Source organism: Euprymna scolopes, chromosome 19 (assembly GCF_053919585.1).
Source record: "Euprymna scolopes isolate OS-2025 chromosome 19, ASM5391958v1, whole genome shotgun sequence".
Taxonomy (NCBI): Eukaryota; Metazoa; Mollusca; class Cephalopoda; order Sepiida; family Sepiolidae; genus Euprymna; species Euprymna scolopes.
The window spans coordinates 10,376,904-10,398,103 of NC_136500.1; the positions used below are offsets into that span (position 1 = coordinate 10,376,904).

The following is a 21,200-nucleotide window of genomic DNA, read 5'->3' on the forward strand; positions in this document are numbered from 1 at the left end:
TTTTTGGAACGCACCTGATAGCATTTTTCAAATTAATTTCGTCTGAGATGTTGTTAAAAAATGTAGTTGGAAAACTAGAGATATTAGCAAAACCGAGCTTTCCTACTTTCATTCGTGTGTTTAATGCCAGATAAGATTCCCAAACATCTTTCCAAAAACAGTGACAACTATAGGACACATTATTAGTGGACTGTTTACCTTCCGATTACAACATAACCCTATCCAAATCTATCGCTAATAAATATTTATAATACACTTCTTTTCCGATAAATAATTACATTATTTTGCTTTCAATTGATTATATTTATTTTCTGATAATATTTTTATAATTAACGGATAATTTTCTGAGACATATTTCCGCGTGACTACTTAACTTCGGACTACAACATAGCCTTCTTAAATAAACTGTGAGCAAACATTTCTAATAAACTGTCCTATAAATATTCAAATGTTCATTCATCTTATCATTTTCAATCGTTTCATAATATTCTTCATCGTTAAATGAATAATCCTTCCATGTCATTAACGGCGATTCTCGGGTTACTTTTTTCTTTGATAAGTGATAAGTATATAGTTTCGATTTACTGTGAAATTCATAAAATGTGTATTGTTGCGTCAAAATATGCCCGAACTTTCTTGTCATTCCGGCATAAAATGATGAGATATTTGTATTTCTGTCAACGATTCTCTTCTTCAACAAACAGGGGAGACAACTGTGAAACATATTGGTGTACACTAATCAAAATGCATCAGTCACGGTAAGAACCGTATTTTATTTAAATCGAACCCAACCCCTAACTGATATTATTATGTAATCGACATTGTTTTTGTGAGTACGTGGCTTGCGTACAATGTTTTTTTCTTTTTTTAGGGGGAGATTAATCTATGCAGATATCGACTTAGATAAAACGAGAAAGGGTCGAAAAGCATAAATATGCACAGAAATACATATTTATTGTTTTCGTTTTATATATATATATGTGTGTGTGTGTGTGTGTGTGTGTGTGTGTGTGCACATATATATGTATATATATATGTATATATATAAATTTAAATAAAAGTATAGATAAAATATATAACTATAATTATGAATAAAATTGTTATTCAAATCACAATATATAGAGATAATATATAATTGTATCTTTCGTATGTGCTCTGTTATATTTAAAACACATTAAGCTTCTAAACAAAAAGGATCAGTATGCACAAAGAGTGTAATATAATAGAAAAGACATAGTTTACTTAAACAACACACACACACTCACACTCACACTCACACACTCACACTCACACTCACATATATATATATATATATATATTGTCTTTTTACTATACAAACATTATTGGTTACATATGTGCATACATGTTTTAGTGGAGTCCCAATTCAGAGACAACACTTTATCAGACCAAAAAGAATCGATATTGAAACGGGTGTCAAGATTAAATTCTTGAAAATTAGTTAAGAATAAGAACTACAATTAATAACTATAAATAAATAAATAATAAATAAAAAACAAAAAATAAAAACACTTATTTCTAAGAAATTGCCAGCAGTAAAGAAAGGACAACCGCAAAAACAACCTAGCATACAGTTAGTAGCGACGATAGAAATATAAAAGTACTTTACATCAAAGCCAGAAAAGAAGTCACCAGATTAATATAATTCTAACATCTCTCAACTGTCAACATCTTAATCGCATGGATCGCACCTTCCCTCTCCTCCTTACTCCTACTCTGAAAACTTGAAAACTAAAAACAAATGAACGAATAAAAAACGAGAGATAAAAAAATAATAAATAAAACTAACACTTGTTAAAATGAAATTACATTCACCATCAAAAATATATATATACAAACGTAAAAATAACCTAAGATATGCGAAATTTTAAATCAAGGGCAATAATCACCGAACACATTCCTATTCATGACAGCTACAACACGGGAAATAGTATCCCCCCTCCCTCCTTACAACACTTAAAAAAAAAATCTTTCTGCTCATATTCACAAGGTAAGCACCCTTATTTTTCCCGAAATGTTGATCCCACGCAAATATCTTATAAAAACCAATGTAATCTTGACAATTGTTTCAATATCGATTCTTTTTTTTTGGGGGGGGGTCTGATGAAGTGTTGTCCCTGAATTGGGACTCCACTGAAATGTGTATGCAAGTATGTAACCAATAATGTTTGTATAAAAAACAGACTATATATCAGCTCTGTCCTGCATTAAGCACTCTTTAATAATCACACGAGTTTCATTTCATTTACATCTAGGAAACCAACCGATACAACATATATATATAAATATATATATATATATATATATATATATATATATATGCACACGTATATATATATATATTAGATGCGTGTGTATACACGTGTATGTCTTTATTTCTGCAAGTGTCCATGAATCCACATATGCCATAGTTTTCCTGTGCATTCTATGGTGGTTGTTATGGGGTGTGTTCAGTTGCGTTTACCATGGCAGTGTGTACGGAGAGAATGTAAAAGCAAGACACGTAAATAAAATTTCATGAATATTACATGGAAGACGGCGTCTCCCCGCCTGTTCGTCCGTCACATTGCAAATAAATAAACCAAAAGCTATCGTGTCACTGCGCGAATATAAAGTGGCAAATATATAAGGATAAGACTATGGCGTCAAAGGAGGAGGAGAGTTCACAAGTTTGACTATTAAAGACTTTAAAACTACGACCGGGTGGTAAAGCGTAATATTTTGAAGAGGAGAAAAGGAATGAAGGGCAGCTGCAAGGATGTAAAGAAAAAGAGGAAGGAGAAAGAGAGTGAGTGGTGACGAACTGAAGACGCCATCTTGGGTTGGCAACAACTTCAATGCAGTGATAGGCGAAGGGAAGTGTGAGAAGGGCAAAAAGGGGAAGAATGGAACAGAAATTGTGTGCACATGTCTCTCCTCTCTACGAGGACAGAGTATGACACAATGGTTTTAAGGTGAGGAACTATAATGCTCTAAAATGAGGTATTCTGGATCAGCAGAAAAGTGCAAAATTGCCCCAGTTGAAAAGGATCTCCATCTATCAATATATATATATATATGCATGTGTGTGTAGTCATCGACATACAGTCCTATTTCGTATCATAACTCAGCAGTGCCGCTAGACTAGCACCTCTCCCAAGCCAAGGATTGAACCCAAAACCGTCTTGTTGACAGCCGACAGTTCTACAACTCGTCCACGGAAGCGATACCCGCAAATCAGCTCTCCGAATGTCTATTTTAAACAAACATCCGCCCAGCACTCTTACAGTGCTAAAACCGCCTATTTATAAACAAACAACAACGAGCTTCGCATTTTTCAGCCAATTAAGTAGCGGGTGAGATTTACGACAGTGCTCTACCCAAAGAGGGGGGGGCTTTTCATATATATATATATATATATATATATATATATATATATATAAAGGCAGCTAGAGGTATATAGCTTATATGTTTATATATAATTTAATTATTATATTGGGTATTAATTACATTTTAATAAATAACAAAGTTTTTATTTAAATAGTTCAATAGTGCAATGGTAGAGCTATATTTTTTTCAAGATACCGTGTTAATATGAGTTAATACACTAGTATTTACACATTTTCAGGAAGTGTTTTCTTTTATTGGTCAGAACATTGCGTTTTTTAATGCACCGATGAAGGCCAAGTTTTTGTCAAGTTATAATTTGATGAACAATTATATCCTTATTATATGCCAACACGGGGGGAGGGCAATGAAACAATTTTATGTAATGTTGTGATCAATAAATGAAAAACTTTCCGAAAATAAGCAAATAATTGTGTATCTTTTCCTATTAATGTGGTATCTTGAAATCTAATATATAAAAGTCTATATGTCTGGTTGTCTACATATTTTCAAACTCTATCTCACCCGTAACTAAAAGTTGCGCAGCGGCGCTAGGGGCCTCAAATCATTGGATTTTTACGGGACGTTATTTTATGGATCTTTAGCCGATTAAAATAGTTTTATGCATTCATCTTAGTTATTTTTCATTTTTGGTCGGTACAATGGTAACGTAACCAGCTTTGAATGCTACAGTTTCCATTTCGATTCCAGCTGATGGCACCCAAATACTTTTTTGTATTTTAGAAATTGTGACTTTATAATAAAATATACGAAATATAGACAAGTTAAAATGTCATATTTAACCGCATTTCACGTCCGGGCAAAGCCGGGTGCCCCCTGCTAGTATATATATATATATAAATATATATATGTATATATATATATATATATGTGTGTGTGTGTGTGTGTGTGTTTACATCCAAATAAACGTGCAATCATTCTGGAGAGAGATTACCTCCACTGATCCCGTAAGAAGAGGATAATTCATACCGAACTTTATAATCGTTAAATAATAAACAACTATTGACATATATGTAGTATACAGTTTTATTCATACAAATATTTTATATATATATATATATTTATATATATATATATATATATATATATTTATATATATATATATATATATATATATATATAATATATAATATATAATATATATAATAAAAACTACTATTGAACGTAAAATTGCTACATTTAATAGTGTTAAACGTATTGGTCCATCACGTTGTCCCATTTATTTAAAATTACCATGGTTAGGTCCTGTTGGCCTTCATATTGTTAAAAGGATTTCTTCTGCTACTCAACGTTGTTTTCCAGCTACTATGCTTAGAGTAGTTTACACAACTCGAACCTTTTTCTCTTCTTTTCGTAAAGATTTTTTGCCAACCATTCAAAGAATTCTGTTGTTTATAAATTTGTTTGTCAGTGTGGAGCTGACTACGTTGGCAAAACATCCCAAAGATTGGAAATGTGAATATCCCAACATATCCCTCGGGATATTCGACTACACCAGGTTTCGAGAACATCCGGGCACTCCCAAGCTCATGAGCCCGCCATTGGTAATCACCTGATGAGTATAAATAGGTGTTCTGATCAATATTCCGATGGGTGGTTTTCTGTTTTATACAGTGCGAGGTCGAACTATCATCTCAATATCATTGAGGTGTTAGTCATTAATAACTCTCGACCTAGCCTGTGTAGACAAAAGATTTTGAAACATCAGTTGGAAATATTTATTGATTTAAAACCACCTGAACAGTGAGATTTTTTTTTCTCACTGAAACCAAATTCCCTTCTTTCCTCATTCGTTTCTTAGTTTTTAATTTATCATTCTGACGTTTCCTCTTAGAGGGTCAGACGATAAGGCCTTTAGGAAATTTTAATAATTCAACCTGCCCGTTTTTTTGTTTCTTTGATATTTAAATTAAATTATGTTTCCTCTGAAATTTCTCCTTCCATTTTGCTGTACCAAGAATTTACTTACATATATATATATATATATATATATATATATATATATATATATATATATATATATATATATATTCGCATACATGTTTCACATACAATCTTAGTTTCGCCGAGCTGCATTTTTGAAATATAACTCCTAAATTTTAAGAACTTTAACTTACAAAGCTTTACCTAATATTGCTAAACTGAAACATGTATGAAGATATGTAGCAAAAATAATTTTTAAACGAAAGCTTACTAATTACTGTGAGCAAAACATGACTGAAGATACTATATAGGTTAACACGTTTTTAGTCTATATAAATATGCATGTGTTTGTGTATGGCTATGTTTATGTGTATGTATGCATGTGCATATATGTATGTATATGTGTCAAGTCATGTCATATGCTACTGGTACCATGCAACCCAGTACTACCTGCCTCATGGTCGGGTCACTGGCGACTAAACTGGTTCCCCCACCAGACTTGTTTGGTGAGGAGGGCGGTTAGTCTCCCTGGAAGATTAAAAACAAGACCTTCCAAAGGGCGAATGAACTCTTTTTCTGGGTCAACGGCCAACTAGCACCGTGTATATGTGTGTGTGTGTGTATATATATGTGTATTGGGGTGGAGAGGGTTCCCGTAAGCCGTGGTGAAGGCAACCTTTCTGGAGAAGCAAATTTCTGATTTAAAAAACCATAAAGCGGGAGACAAGTACCCGCATTAAGCTGGTCTGCAGTTTAACTTGTTGCTGGCTATCTTGCTCTTGCTTGTTGCTGGATCTCAACATTTTGAACCGAGAGAGAGAGAGACTTAGCTGCCGTACAAAGCTAAGACTCTGTAACATCATCTTTGTATAGATACTCCCTCAGGCATTTGGGCTCATGGATTTTAAATGTCTGAGGGAGTGTCACTCGTCTGACAAGACGTTGCAATCATCATGTGTATGTATATGTATAGATGTATATGTATATACATAAGTTTATAAGAGTGTATATGTCTGTATATGTAGTTATATGTATCTGTGTAAGTTGGTTGGGTGAATAAGTGTGTGCATGTTCATACTTATGCGTTTACGTGCGTATATATGCAGTGTGAGCTTGTTAAATAAATGTGTGTTCACATTTATGTCTGAAGGTGTGTATGTATATATGTGTTTCTGATGCTTTTGATATATGCGTGTTTATGTAAATGGTTTTCAACGGAAGAACAGTGGAAATGTTAAATCCGGAGAAAACTAAAACGGAAAGAGCGAAAAAATAGAAACCATAAAGATTTGAAATGGATTTCAACAAGGAATCAATCTGTAAAGTTAATAACATATTAATTCATGTTATTCTCTCGTCTTTTATCTAGTTTTTACTCATCTTTTATGTAATTTCGATTGAATAGAAAAATCACAAATGAAAAGGATTTTATTTAAACTTTGATTTATACATATATCTGGAATTACGAAAAAAAAAAACTTTCTTCATTTTTTTTTACAAGAGTTTCATTTAATTATAATCATTAGAGATCAAGTTATAATTATTGAAGCGTGCCTCTAAGTAATCCAAGTTATAAAATTTCCACTAATGTTTACTACGTTAAAATCACAATGACAAATGTATACCAATTAACCCTTATCCTCGAGTTGCCCTTGGGCCTTGATGAGTGGTGACCCCCCCCTGTAAAAATAAAGATCAAGCGACAGTAAGTCTGCTTAGGCTACTGCTTTCTCAGTTTTGATCAATTATACAAGGGACATAACTAATAATAACAATACAAATTTAAATCCACTCAGATTAATTCGAGCAGAATAAAAAATAGGAGACATTTCATTTGGAATCACCCTCGTACGAAATAATTGTTTATTGATTTTCTTTTGTTTTGTTTTATTTTCATTTATTTATTTTTATTTTACTTATTGTTTTTACTTACTCGGCATGTTTTCTTTTTGTTTGTTTATTTATTTGTATATTTGTATATTTGTTTGTCTATTTTATTTATTTTTTGCCGCTTTTCTTTTTACACGTTTTATTTTTATTTATTTATTTTATTTTATTTTTTTATTTATTTATTTAATTAGTTAGTTTTGTTTTTATTTCATCCCCTCCCCCCCCCAATTTACATTTTTTTCTTATTTTGATTCTCTGGTCTATTGATCTACTCTTTAGTGCTTTTCTCAAAACGTTTTAGCCGGTGTAACCTCTGACATTCTTGAACTCAGGAATCTAAACAGAATTTAATCCACAGAGGTAGCATGTTCTTGTTATTTCAGTCAGATTAGACCTTCAATTTAAGTAAAATTCAATTCTTATTTTCATTTTTCTAGATGTTGACGGTTCAATCATTAGTCTGGGCGATACTAAGTGTACAACTGTGATAGCCAACTAACTGCAACAAATCACTATGCTACAACTTGTACCTCCCTCATAATCGACTCATGCAACCGGAGGGAAATGCATACGATTCATACGAAATATCGTCCCGCCATTGAGATGAGTCACAGAAACGATTTCCTATTTTATACAAGGCATTAATTTCTGATTTCTTATTGCATAAGATATACGTATTTTACTGGAAAGTTTCTTTTTTAACAAATTATAGATTTGTTTTTTATATTAGTCATACAATATGTTATGCGTCTACAAACTTTGTGAATTTAGAGTAGAATAAAATGTGTCGGCCGTTATTTAGCAAAGTTTTAAAAGCCAATGGTGTGTAAGCAGTTTATAACGACAGTAACAAAGGAATTATATGTCTACATAAACCACCGAACATAATAGCTAGCAGGTTAACAGGAGTGACAGCATCGGAGTTCACAATAATTCTTTCTTTCCTTCAAGACAAAATGATATATGATAGCTGTCGTCCACTTTGTATAAAGTTTGTTTTTGATCGCAACATGCAAATCGTTTTCCCACGCAGAATCTTATAAAAGAGAAATAAACTGGAATTTATTGCCGCAAGCTGTCTAAATGGGCGCTCGTCTAATGGCGAGTTGCCGCCTTGAAAATTCTCTGTCATTTCAAAACATCTTAGTTTGATAATTCTGCTGACCCGGAGAAAGATTCATAGATCAAATAAGAATAGAAAAGAGGAGTTACCTCCTCCTGGCAAAACCTCAAAACACATTCATATGACATTATTGCCGAGACCTGACATAAATAGACACTTCCACGTCATTCGCCGATTCAAAATCTACTAACGCTATGTTTTAGTTGGCCATAGAATGTATAGAACAAAAAAAAACTATTTATTTAATGTGATGGAATGTGGAATTTCCATTTTTATAATCTATTTTGCTATTAACTACTACATGAATCCATCTAGATTACTTCATACTTTGAATTATCTATATGCATAAAACGATAGATGCATGTGTGGATGTCTGTGTGAATATTTGGAACCGATAATCTATTAAATGACTACTTGTGTAACATTGAAATTAACAGGAAACAATAATCATACACAATGAATGGTTCATAACGAGTGAAATATTTTAGATGGATGAATAACGCATGCAGAAATATGTCGGCAAATTGAAATACAAAATGTTCGAATTTCTATTACTTTCGCACATTCGCAAATTCATTTATGGCTTGAATGGGTTTGATTTTAAATCTTTCTTATCTATCTCTCCATAACTCAAACGGTAGGTAACGTGACTAGAGGGCTAAATGTTTTGGTGTCGATTCTCGCCGATATATATATATATATATATATATATATATATATATATATATATATATATATATATAATAGAGACTTTGTAAATGGCTTAGTGGGAGATGCCCTTTTCTCTTCCCTGCAACCTCTCTCCCATAGAAGAGACGTTGCGAGCCTATCTTTGTTTTATCGTTATTTCCATGGCAGGTGCTCGTCTGGGTTCCAATCTATTGTCCCCCTCGAAAATCCTTTACGAAAAACACCCGTCTAGATGAAACCACTGTCAAAAATTTTCCCCACTCTGTATCTGTGCCTAAATCAAAACGTAGATTCCATGAACAAAGCTTCTTTCTGAGAACTGCACGCCTGTGGAACTCTGTTCCGTCTGCTTGCTTCCCACCTGACTACAACCTGGATGTCTTCAAGTCCAACGTAAACAAATTCCTGATGAACCGCCCCCTTAAGTAGACATTTTCATTAAACCCCCACACTAACATGCAATAACCCTTATCCCTGAGTGCCTTCCGGGCCTTGATAAGTGGTGATCACCTTATAAAAAAAAGAGAATTGACTCTACGAAATATACATGAATTAGCATATATTTAAGCGTATTTTATGACTTTTGATCGTAGTTTATGTTGCTGCTATTGTGAAGGTGGAGATTCCTTCGTCCACCTAGCGACCAGGTATGTAAACACTCAGAAGAAACGCACAAAAAGCTATCTCTATTTAACAGTTAGCGCTGTTGTTCTTTTGTTTGCAGACGAATTATTTTTATTTCGCATTTAGGCAAGAAAAGTGCTAATTTTATAAATGTATCTCTAACCTAGGTCTTTGTTCGTTTGTGTTTGTGTTTTTTATCAGCGTCTTCTGCAATTCCTATTTTTATGTACTTTGCGTACATTTTCTTAATTCTAAAATTATTGGTTTCGATGATTTAATATTAAAGGCGAGGTTTGAAATGTGTATTTTTCATCATAACTATCTCTTTTAAAAGAGTGACCCTTATTTTTTATTTATTCTTCTTTATGAGGTTACATTTCGAACAGGCATTGATTTACATAAAAATAACAATCACCCTAGTTGATTGGATAAAGGGTTCAGCTCGAAATCCTGTATAGATTCCCGAGTTTTACATGAACATTCCAGAGTTAGACCAGATGCGCCTGGAAAATATAGTTGGGTTTGACAACATTCCAGTGTTCACAAAGCTAGTTCAACCGGAACTAACTCCTATACTTACAAAGCTGTTTGAACGTTGCTTTAAGTAAAGATACTTCTCAACACCTTAAAAGCTTCGGCAGTCTGCCTAATAATTAAAAAATACGAGGAAACAGTATCCTGCATCTCAGTACGTACCAATCAGCCTCCTAACTTGTTTAAATCTGTTATAAAGAAAGAGGTTATCAAGCACCTCCGCAAAAACAATCTATTTAGCGACAAGCATTATCTTTTACTAGGAGATCAACCGCTGATGTGCTGCCGATAATATCACACAAGATCAGTGAATTAGTTGTCGACAGCTCCTTCTCTACAGGGTGGCACAATAAAAGTGTCGCCCTAAAGAAAACAACACTACAGCTGTATTTTAAAACTTTTATTTAAAATAATCAATTCAGATAACTTTATTATGTCGTAGGGCTGCCATCTACTCAATGTAGCTGCCTTCAGCCTGCATTGCCACCTCGATAGGGGTCTGGAACTGGGAACATGCCCTTTTCACAAACACTGGCGAGCGTTCGGTGAATACTCGGCGGATGGCGGTGATCAGGCTTGCTTTGGTGTTGATGGCGATCATGTTGTGACGTTCTCAACGCATTACGTAACGAATTAACCCAACAGGTTCAGGTCGGGGGAGGAGTAGGCAAGTGAGAGAATAGTACGAAGTGGTAGTACTCCTTCTGAAGCAAAGCATAGGTCTCTTTGGATTGGTGGGCCGGTACTGAGTCCTGCTGCCACGCCTAGGGTATGCGAGCAACTTTTTGATTGCACTAATGGGTCTGCACACTCCAAGTAAAAAAACATCGGATGAAATGATATGAGAATAACCTCCAAAATGTTAATAGTAGTTTCAATAATTCAAATGATACATACTGAAATCAATATGTGCAGAATAAAAAAATATGCTACTTAATTTGATGACGTGTTCAATAAGGCCATTTTCATTAGCTGTCTTGTTTATTTTCTATTCATTCAGATGACGAAATATTCGTAAATTTCAATACATTTAAATAGAAACAATTATTATTATTATTATTATTATTATTATTATTATTATTATTATTATTTGTAGTGGTGGTGGTGGTTGCTGTTCTTGTTGTGGTGGTGGTGGTGGTTGTTGTTGTGATTGTTGTTGTTGTTGTTGCTGCTGCTGCTGCTGTTGTTATATTTTGTGTCTACCTGTTGTTATTGCCGATTTTATGATGATAAAGGGATCATAAAAAACGAGTGTAGAATATCAACATTTTTTCTCTCTGACCTCCAGTACATTACGCAATGTTTTGGTGGTTCTTTAAAAAGGAATCTTCTGAAATAGTCCAACTTTGCAATGCATCTTAATTTTCTCAACCAAATCTCCAAAACTCTTATTACAGCATTTACAGCTTGGAACTGTGAAATTATTGTCATAGAAAAGGCGACATGACTCCATTTTCGTTTGATAGAAAACTGATTTGCTTTTTTTTGTTGCAGACCATCTTTGAGTTGGCCAGTTGTGTACAAAGAACGATAGGAGCCCTCGATCATGTCTGGGTGATACAATGTTCTACGAGCGAGATCGAAGATGCACCGCTGTACAACTCATGCTCTCTACCCATCCAATATATTACAAGAGACCTATTGAAACTACCCTCAGAATACAAATGCGGACAGTTCAAAGCTTGAGGGCACAGCTGACTCCTGGCTTTCAGGGAGAGTAAGTTTATTCCTTGCTGTCTTAGGCGCCCCTACATGGGAATGCCGAAGGAACTGCCCAAACATTTTTAAATGGCTGAAGTGACCCTCTTTAAGAGTACTGGCTTCATTTTTTTCCACCTTCTTTACCTTATATCAGATCTTCCTGCGCTAGGAAGAAAGTAAATACCGACTATATTTGGATGTTTTTTTACAAACACTGGTTCCCACAAAATATTGAATTAAGTTATATGAACAGGAAGCTGAACTGACGATTTCTTGTGTGAAATGTAGAGAGTCGACTGAAAATTGTTAAAAATAACAAAATCTGAGATGTGTCCAGTAAAATTCATAGTGTCTCAAATTCATACGAGGCGCCTCCAATAGGTTTCCGGTATTTTTTATGGGCACTTTTATTGATAGTACAAACATTAAACTCTAGTTTTTTTTTCGAAGTAATCTCCTCCTGTTGCAATGCACTTGTTCCGTTCCAACAAGTTGTTAAAGGCCCCACAGAAGCCCTCGTGTGAACGTGTTAATGACCTTTGTCACAGCCTATTTCATCTAATTGTCCCATAATGACAGCATCTAAAGTTTAGCTTGAGTTTAGGGATTAATCAAAACTCACAGGGAGCAAGTCTAGACTATATGGAGGGTGAGGAAATGTCTTGATGCCCATCTTGGCATAATAGTCTGTGACAAGAATGGAGTTGTGAACACACAAATCTTCCGCATCTTTATTTCCTCGCGAATAATTGTGTGTATATTTGCCACATTGTCATCAAACTGTGTATTAGAGAATGGATCAAGAGAGAGGTATGTAAATTATATTGAGACACGTTGACCGGAAGTCAAGATCAAGATCGGATTGCGTGTGAGTCACGTGATCAGGTTAGTTGAATCGTGGAGATTTGGTTTGGGCGTAGAAGGCGACGGACGGCTATCACAGACGTCTCCTGCCCTTCACGGTGAGGCGCTGGCGTGTAAAGAAACGAGGCCAAGAGAAACTACACAAGCCAGAGATTCACTTTCCATCTTCTGCGAGACATCTTGAAAGTGAAATAAACTATAAAACCAATTCCTTGTCTTGGAGTGATTGAATCTTCGTGCAAAACAGGTGCCAGGTATCCCCTCACACACGAGATGTTTTCAGATGGACCAGCATCCAAGACGCAGAAGGTATGTTGAAAAATACATGTACCACACACACACACACACACACACACACATAACGGCATATGAACATATCATTTAAAAGAAAGAACAGCTAGACAATCACACGACATTAACTCTGATTAGACGATCACACAACGGTATTTTTGCTTCCATACTCGTCCCACATCACTCATAATCCATCACAGACTTCCTGCTTTCCCTGAATCTCTTATACCACTCAAAAACTGATCCTTGATTCATGCAAAATGGTTCAAAAATTGGCTGAAGCATTCAATACGTTTATGTGGCAATTTTTCTAAGTTTTAAACAAACTTTTATTGCATAGCATTCGTCTAAAGTGTTTTAGCGTCCAGATTGCACTTTTAAAATTCACCAGCTGTGAAAATCAGAAATTGATAGGTTGTATTACCTTTCTTGCTGTAACTATTCATAAAAATTGGCCATAATATGTGTAGCAATAGCATACTGAATATTTCAGAGTCAATTTTAAATGCATGGACGAAAAAAGTCTGGAAACCTATTGAATACACCTTGTATATGGACGAAAAAGTGGAAGCAGATTTCGAGAGTGTTCATACCTTAAGTTTCCATCAAGAATCTGATAAAATTCCCTTGAAAAATTGTTTCTATGTGTGAACTATAAAACGTATTAAACCTTTATATATTCTCTGCATCATTTTTTCTAATGTTAACTTTAATGCTAACTAAACTAATTGCGATACAACGCTTCAAATCATGACTATAATAATATTCTATCGTATTTTTTCATCACATCAAAAAGAAAATAACCTAAACATTATGATGTAAAATGTAGATACAATAAACTAAGACTTTCTTGCAAATGAGAAATAATTTTAAGATAACAATATTAGTTAGGAATAATATCATTTATATTAAAAAAAATCTGATTAAAGTAATGATTATTTACAATTGTAAAATGTCTGAAATTGACAGAAAATTATCTTATGTGAGGGTACCAAATTAGTAAAAGGGAAAATTATTTCCAACTCGCATTTAGGTAAAAATGCACTTTCGTAAATAATTGAATTCATTCAAAACGTATCGCTAAAACAAAAACAAACAACACTTATGTAAATCGCGATCCAAACAGTCGTCCGAGATGCATCAGCGGATAAAGGGTTTAGGCTCAATACCGTGGGGTCCCGATTTCGAACCTCGCTTGGTTCAGCCACTCTGATGAGTCGTACATGCCGAAACGCATGTCAATGGATCATTATATTTTAAAAATAATATATATGCCGCTCCCCATGTGAGGGTACCAAATTGGTTAAAGGGAAAATTTTTCCCAACTCGCATTTAGATAAAAATGCACTTTCCTAAATAACTGAATTCATTCAAAACGTATCGCAAAAACAAAAACAAACAATATATATATATATAGAGAGAGAGAGAGAGAGAGAGCGAGAGAGAGAGAGAGAGAGCGAGAGAGAGAGAGGGGGAGAGAGAAATAGATGGATCGACTGTGTTTTTTGTTTAAGAGCTTACATGAGTTAATATTTTGGGGTTTTTATCAAGAATCTGGTAGAATTCCTTTGACAAATTCTTTTGGTAGTGTGCATTGTAAGCGTATTTATATTCTCTCCATCTCTTTTTCTTATTATTCTCATTTCCGTGTTTGTTTGGGATACTTACTTCTGTTGGATTGTAGTTTTAATACCTATTCTAATGTTTTTAAAGATTTTATGTCCAAAATCGCCCATAGCCATATTATGAGATATAACATAGTTTTTTTTTTTATTACATTTCCACCCCAAACAAGGCACATTGCCACTTTGTTGTAGGGGCTACTATCAGGGACATGGGCATCAGGGATACTGTGTAGAGAGTTGGGCAGCAAGATGTCGGTTCACGTTACACTTGAGCTTCTGTATGCCAGTACTGTTGGGGAAGCAGGGACCCGGAAGGGAATTCCAAAGTTTAGCTGTTCTGGCGAAGAAACTACTTAGTAGAAGGTTCTCTTACATCTAGGGATCTCTACTGTGAAGAGGTGATATTTTGCTGCTTGACCGGTTTGTCGGGGGTATTTACGTCGAGGGGGCACAAGTGCTTGCAGTTCGTCAGAGCATTCACTGTTAAAGTACTTGTAGAACAGGCAGAGGGATGCAACATTTCGTCGATGGGACAGAGGCTGAAGTTTCTTATTATTAAATATTTGCTCGTTATAAGATCGACTGGAAATTCATTTTGAGATGCTGGAATAATAACTTTCTTCACTGAGTAATGCTGATTAGATTTAGAGTCAATATACTGCAACATTTGATTAGCTTTATAGTATGGTTGATATGTATTGTTAATTAAGTTGATAGCTAATACCAATAGTTAGTTTTAGATAAGTGTCTTAAAATATTAGGAAGTAGTTATTTAGTTCTGTCTAAATTTCTATCCTCAGCGTTTATAAATAATAGCGCGTCATTTTTATAAAGACCTCTACTATTCCCCGGTATTTTACTATTGATTTTCTTTAAAATGTTAATACCCACAAGGTCTGTTAACTGACACGAGTCGCCCACCCCATCGTGATATCAACGTTTGTTTTCGTACTTTTTCTGGTCGTTTTTTTTCTTCTTTTTAGTTTGTACTTAGAGTTCTCCTAGTTAAATTTACTGTTAGTTTGCAACAGTTATCTATAAGTACTATCCAACAATTTTGGGAAAACTCATTGGCAATAAGCATCAATGGCCCACATTATAAAATTACTATTCCTCCCAGTTACCAAGGGACTCTGAAAAAACAAACAAGGTAGAAAAATGAGAGAAAGCGTATCAGACAAGAAAAGAAAATACGGAATGTTACACAGACAATTCACAATGATGACAAAAGATGAGACTAACGAAAACACTTGGACATGGTCACAAAAAGGAAACCTAAACAGAGAAACAGAATCTCTAACATGAGCTGCATAAAATAACGCGATTAGAACAAACCACATAAAAGCAAGGATTGACAAAACACGAGAAAGCAGTAAATACAGACTCTGTGAACAAGGCAACGAAACAATAAACAATAAGCGAATGCAGCTAACTAGCCCAAAAAGAGTGTAAGAATACATACGTTTAAATGAGCTAGGCAGTACACTGGGAATTATGCAAACATCTGCATCTTGACATATAACAAAACAAAACGGCAGCAATAGTTGAAAATAAAAGTCACAAAATTCTATGGGGTATGGATACAAAAATGGCTAAACCCATCCAATCAAGAAGACCTGATGTCATCATGGTTAACAAGAAGAAATAGTCCTGTCAGATCCCAGATTTCGCCGCTCCAGTAGGCCACAGAGTAAAGATCAAGGAAACAAGAGCGGAGCAAAAACTTGGAACTGACAAGAGAGCTGAAATGGGTATGGAAGATGAAGAAAGTAAAGACAACATCACTAATAGTAGAATCACTGGTGACAATCCCGAAAACCATTAAAAAGAATGGGATGATTCGAATCAGAAGGAGTGCTGAGAAGATACAACAAACAACAATAATGAAAACGACTGAAATAAAAACTGAGACTAATGCGCATGTGTCGGACATGTAGAAAGTATTCAAATGTAAAAATCAAAACAACACTGCATGATATCAAGAAAACGGAAACTATATCGTTATAAGTTACCCCTCAGAAAAAAAATTTAGTGTTGGCATAAACTGGATCCACATAACATAATCGAGGAGGATTGAGGAGGATGGAAATACCGAGAAGAGAAAGCATTAACTAGACGTCCACGTGATTAGTGCGAAAAGGACTGGGACCTTGAGGGGACCTTATTGCCACGTAGATTCTTGTGAAGACTAATGATCGCTACCAATGATAAATCAATGGTAAACGGCTATTGCGATAACGCAAACTAATTGGCAAAAGGTTATCGAAAAATGTGGTGAGGACTGGAAATCTGGGAGACTTATTGCCACGCAGATTCCAAGGAACACCACAGATTGTTTTCAAAGATAAATATTTGATGATGAACTGTTTGAAAATTCTTATTAATGCGATGGCGTGTGTGTTATTTTCTTTGTCACGCTTACATCCGGGTCGTTTAATTGTTATGTACTTCTATTTCTTGTCAGAAATAATTTTACCAAGAATTCTCCATGAGTTTGGGTTTCACTTTCGATTATGGCTGAAGAAACTCAAGTTATATATAAATTTTTTTCATAAGTTTTTATTGCACCTAAGTCATATAGATATATTTTTTTATTTTTGAAATCGCAACTTTATAACATATAAAAATCAATAGAACATTAACTCTATAATAATATGTACGAAATCTGCAGGAATTAAAATACATTAAAGCGTACTTTACGACCGGGCGTTGCCGGGCGTTCGTGCTAGCTTAGATAAACTCTTTTGCAGTTTTAACAAAAGAGCTACAATAATATAAGAGCGTCTCCATTTACACTAAACGTCTACAGAATGCCAACATCAATATATTACATATGAATGAGTCCCTTGTGGAATTTCCACAGGTCCCGCTAGTAATAAAATAATGCATTACATATAGATATTTGGTGTTATCCCCATTGATTTCTGCTAATTACGGTTGAAGTAAAATAAAATAAACAATGGTATTTAAATATAATGTTTTAGTTATTATAAATTATATACAAAGAGTGCTTAATGTTAATGATTTCATGCCTTAATTTTTTATACTCTTGACACAAACAATCGACTGGTGCGTGATTCTTCTCTGTCTACTTCGAAACTCGATAAAAGTATTCTAATGATTTAAAACTTTTTTAAGAAACTTTTTTATTTATACGTAATAACAATCTGAGTCCATTTCGTTAAATATAAAGTAATATAAAATAGTTTAGATAGATTTTACACGACACTGTCGAAGATTCGTTCTGTCCTAATCGTTATTCAAAACTTATGTATAAGTTCGGAGTTTAAGTATCCATTTATTGTTCAATTTATTTCGAGATTGTGGAGAATCGAAACATTTATTTAGAAGCGCACATTTTAAGCCAATAATATATACTTGCACAAATAAAATTGATGACCACGGAGAAAAAGAAATGGGCTCTGACACTAGTAAAGGCTGTGTCAACCCAATTTCAAAGAACGGCACGATCGGCACTGGACATTAGTATCGCAGACTTACCCTCATTTTGGCTTGCATTGAAAAATAAAGGTCAGAATATTTATAGAGATCTGCAGCCTCTTGTTGAAATCCTCGCGTGTTTTAGAGGTTTTAATAGTAATAAAGGTAGCTAGCCAATTCGTAGATTTATGGGAGATCTACTTTAGTGCCTTTTCGAGATTGAAAGCACCGGCTGTAAAAAGGACTAAAGACACCATTGATTGGAGTTGTCTCCCTTCCAACTCTTCTCAACAGCATTAAATGGGCCAGAAAACTGCGTAGCATTATATAGGGGTTGTGCACAACACAATGCGTTTCTACTGCCATCTATTTTCGAGTCATGTGACACGCTTCTTTTCTTTCAATGGTATCCTGGCTTAAACTAGTTAAGAAGAGTAGGGAATAGGCACGGGAATTTCATACATACACACACGCATACACATGGACACACACGCACACCTACGCACGCGCACACATACACACACAAATATGCACGCACACACACGCGCGCACACACACCCATATATATATATATATATATATATATATATATATATATATATATATATATATATATAGACAGAGAGAGAGAGAGAGAGAAAGAAAGAAAGAAAGACAGAGAGATATAGAGAGAAAGGGAGAGAGATAGAACGATAGATAGATGTACGTATAAATTCTTTCACGTTTGCTTTTAGAGAAGAATTTTCATTGTGGTTTGTGTTGGTGTTGAACAAAGCAGAAACACGTTTATTAATTCATTAATTTTAATTGTGATATTTTTAGTAGTCCTTTAAAGCAGTCTCTTTAAAAAAATATAAAAAATGAAACGAAATATATCAAATTAAAATGTAATTTTTGAAATTTGGTTCCTTTCGTTCCATTTTTTTTTTTTTACATTTTTTTCCAAGCAGCGCAGAATTGCTCTAAATCTAATACATAAATCTCACTATGTCTGTGTGTGTCTGTCCCCGTCTCCGTTTTTTAAATTGTATCTCCTCCTAGACGGATGGTCGCTTGACGGCGTGCCGTAGCTCAAAAGATTTGCATATACGGTGCAGAATTTTATCAAAGGTATTTAATCGGTTGAAACAATTGCTAAGGGATTCAAAAAAGGAGTTTACACTTGAAAGAAATGACAACGTGATGAGCATAGCATCCATGGCGTCGTAGTGCGCATGCGCACGATCTGTAACACACCTTTATTTATTTAGTAAGTTTACAAGTGTTTGACAGCAGTTGTCTCTTTAGTGCAATGGATAAGGTCGTCGGTTTCTAACACCAGTGTTGCGGCTTCGCGCTCCACCATTTCTTTTTTTTTTTTTTTACATTTCAACATTCTTGACTTTTAAATGCTATGTAATAATTATACAAGGACATTTTTATATAAAATAAATACAGAAAACTGTTTTTGCTATACGCAACGAAAATGTCATATTCAAAATATATAGGATATATTAGATATCGGTTTATTTGTTGCATTTCAATGATCATAAAATAGATCCAGTAATCGAATTTTGCATTGAATTTACTCCTAAACTAATTAATCGATCATTATGAATTTTATTTATGTATATATGATTATATATTTCTATTATTGGATTCACTCCTAAACTAATTAACCGATCATTATTAATTTTAATTATGTGTATATGTTTATACATTTCTACATATTAGATTCACGACTAAACTAATTAATCGATCATTAGGAATTTTAAGGATGTGTATATGTTTATATATGTATATATTGGATTCACTACTAAACTAATTAACTGATCATTATGAATTTTAATTATGTGTATATGATTATATATCTCTATTATTGGATTCGCCCATAAACTAATTTACCCATCATTATGAATGTTTAGTATATGTTTATATATTTGTATGTATTGGATTCACTCCTAAACAAATTAACCGGTCATTATGAATTTTAATTATGTGTATATGATTATATATTTTTGTCTTGGATCCACTCCAAAACTAATTAACTGATCATTATGAATTATATGTAATTTATATGTTTGTATATGTCTATGGATGCCATATTCCAAAAATCACATACAATGGTCACTGACTTTGTTAATGTATTTATGTGTACAAGGAATTATATCCAAGTAATAAGCTACTTGTACAGTATAGTACTCATATGAAAAACGTATATATATATATATATGTGTGTGTGTGTGTGTGTGTGTGTGTGTGTGTGTGTGTGTGTGTGTGTGTGTGTGTGTAAATACCTAGAACAACATCGGCACCATCAGTTTCAAATCCAAACAAAGAGGAACTATGTTTTTCTCCTGTACCGAACTCTTTTCAGCCTCTGTTTAAAAAGTAAAGAGAGAGAGAGAGAGAAAGCGAGAGAGGGGGCATTCTAATTTGTTTTTATATTTTATTTCCTATTCTAACTGGCTTTGCAAACTTATTTTCTTGACTTGAACAATTTATTCCGTGCTCAGTGGGTGACCAACGTGCTATAATCTTTCTCGATTCTAAATATCAAAAACGGTTCATTTCTATTTTGGATTATCGTATTTATTTGAAAAGAAACCAGTACTGAATGACCCCAACGTAGATAAATCACCGAAAACAATTGGTTCGTTTGCTCCAGTTCCAGACGGACACTTGCTGTGAAGCTTTTTAGTGATTTCACAATTTAATTGCTAGAAATCATGAAATCTTACTATCCAAGTGCATCATGTCGGGTTGTTAAGAATGTTGTATTAAAAGAACCAGCAAACAATATCGGACTTTTATATCCGGCCAAAAAGCACGCATCCCTATCTTCTAATTTGGTTCTCATCTTAAAAGATGCACTATTTTCTTTGCATTTAGCAATAAGCAAATATTATTACAATTTCCAAATAGGTTGAGCCGCTTACGCCATTTATTATTTTGTCTTTACCGTAGGCAACATTTTTGTTTGAAATATTTATTTTGATAAGAAATGCGTTCTTAAAAAAACGTATTGCGTGCTCATAACATTTGATTGCAAAAAATATTAACGTTAAGGAATTGATCATTTCTTATGAATTTTCTAAAGTCTGACTTGA

At 34.2% G+C, this 21,200-nt stretch overlaps 1 protein-coding gene across 2 annotated transcripts in view; it reads left to right on the forward strand.

Annotated features, from left to right (window-relative positions):
• Nucleotides 1–12,205, forward strand: part of LOC145303406 (protein fem-1 homolog A-like) — a 138,062-nt gene extending 125,857 nt beyond the window's left edge. Inside the window, exon 4 of one of the 2 annotated variants that reach the window (XR_013873708.1) lies at nt 11,684–11,699. Coding sequence is in view for 1 of the 2 variants with exons in the window: in XM_080144727.1 (XP_080000853.1) it covers nt 11,684–11,875 (192 nt within the window). In the remaining variant the exon portion in view is untranslated. Of the gene's footprint in view, nt 1–11,683 lie in introns of both variants that reach the window. The other variant, XM_080144727.1, reaches the window with a different exon arrangement.
• The last annotated feature ends 8,995 nt before the right edge of the window (nt 12,206–21,200 follow it).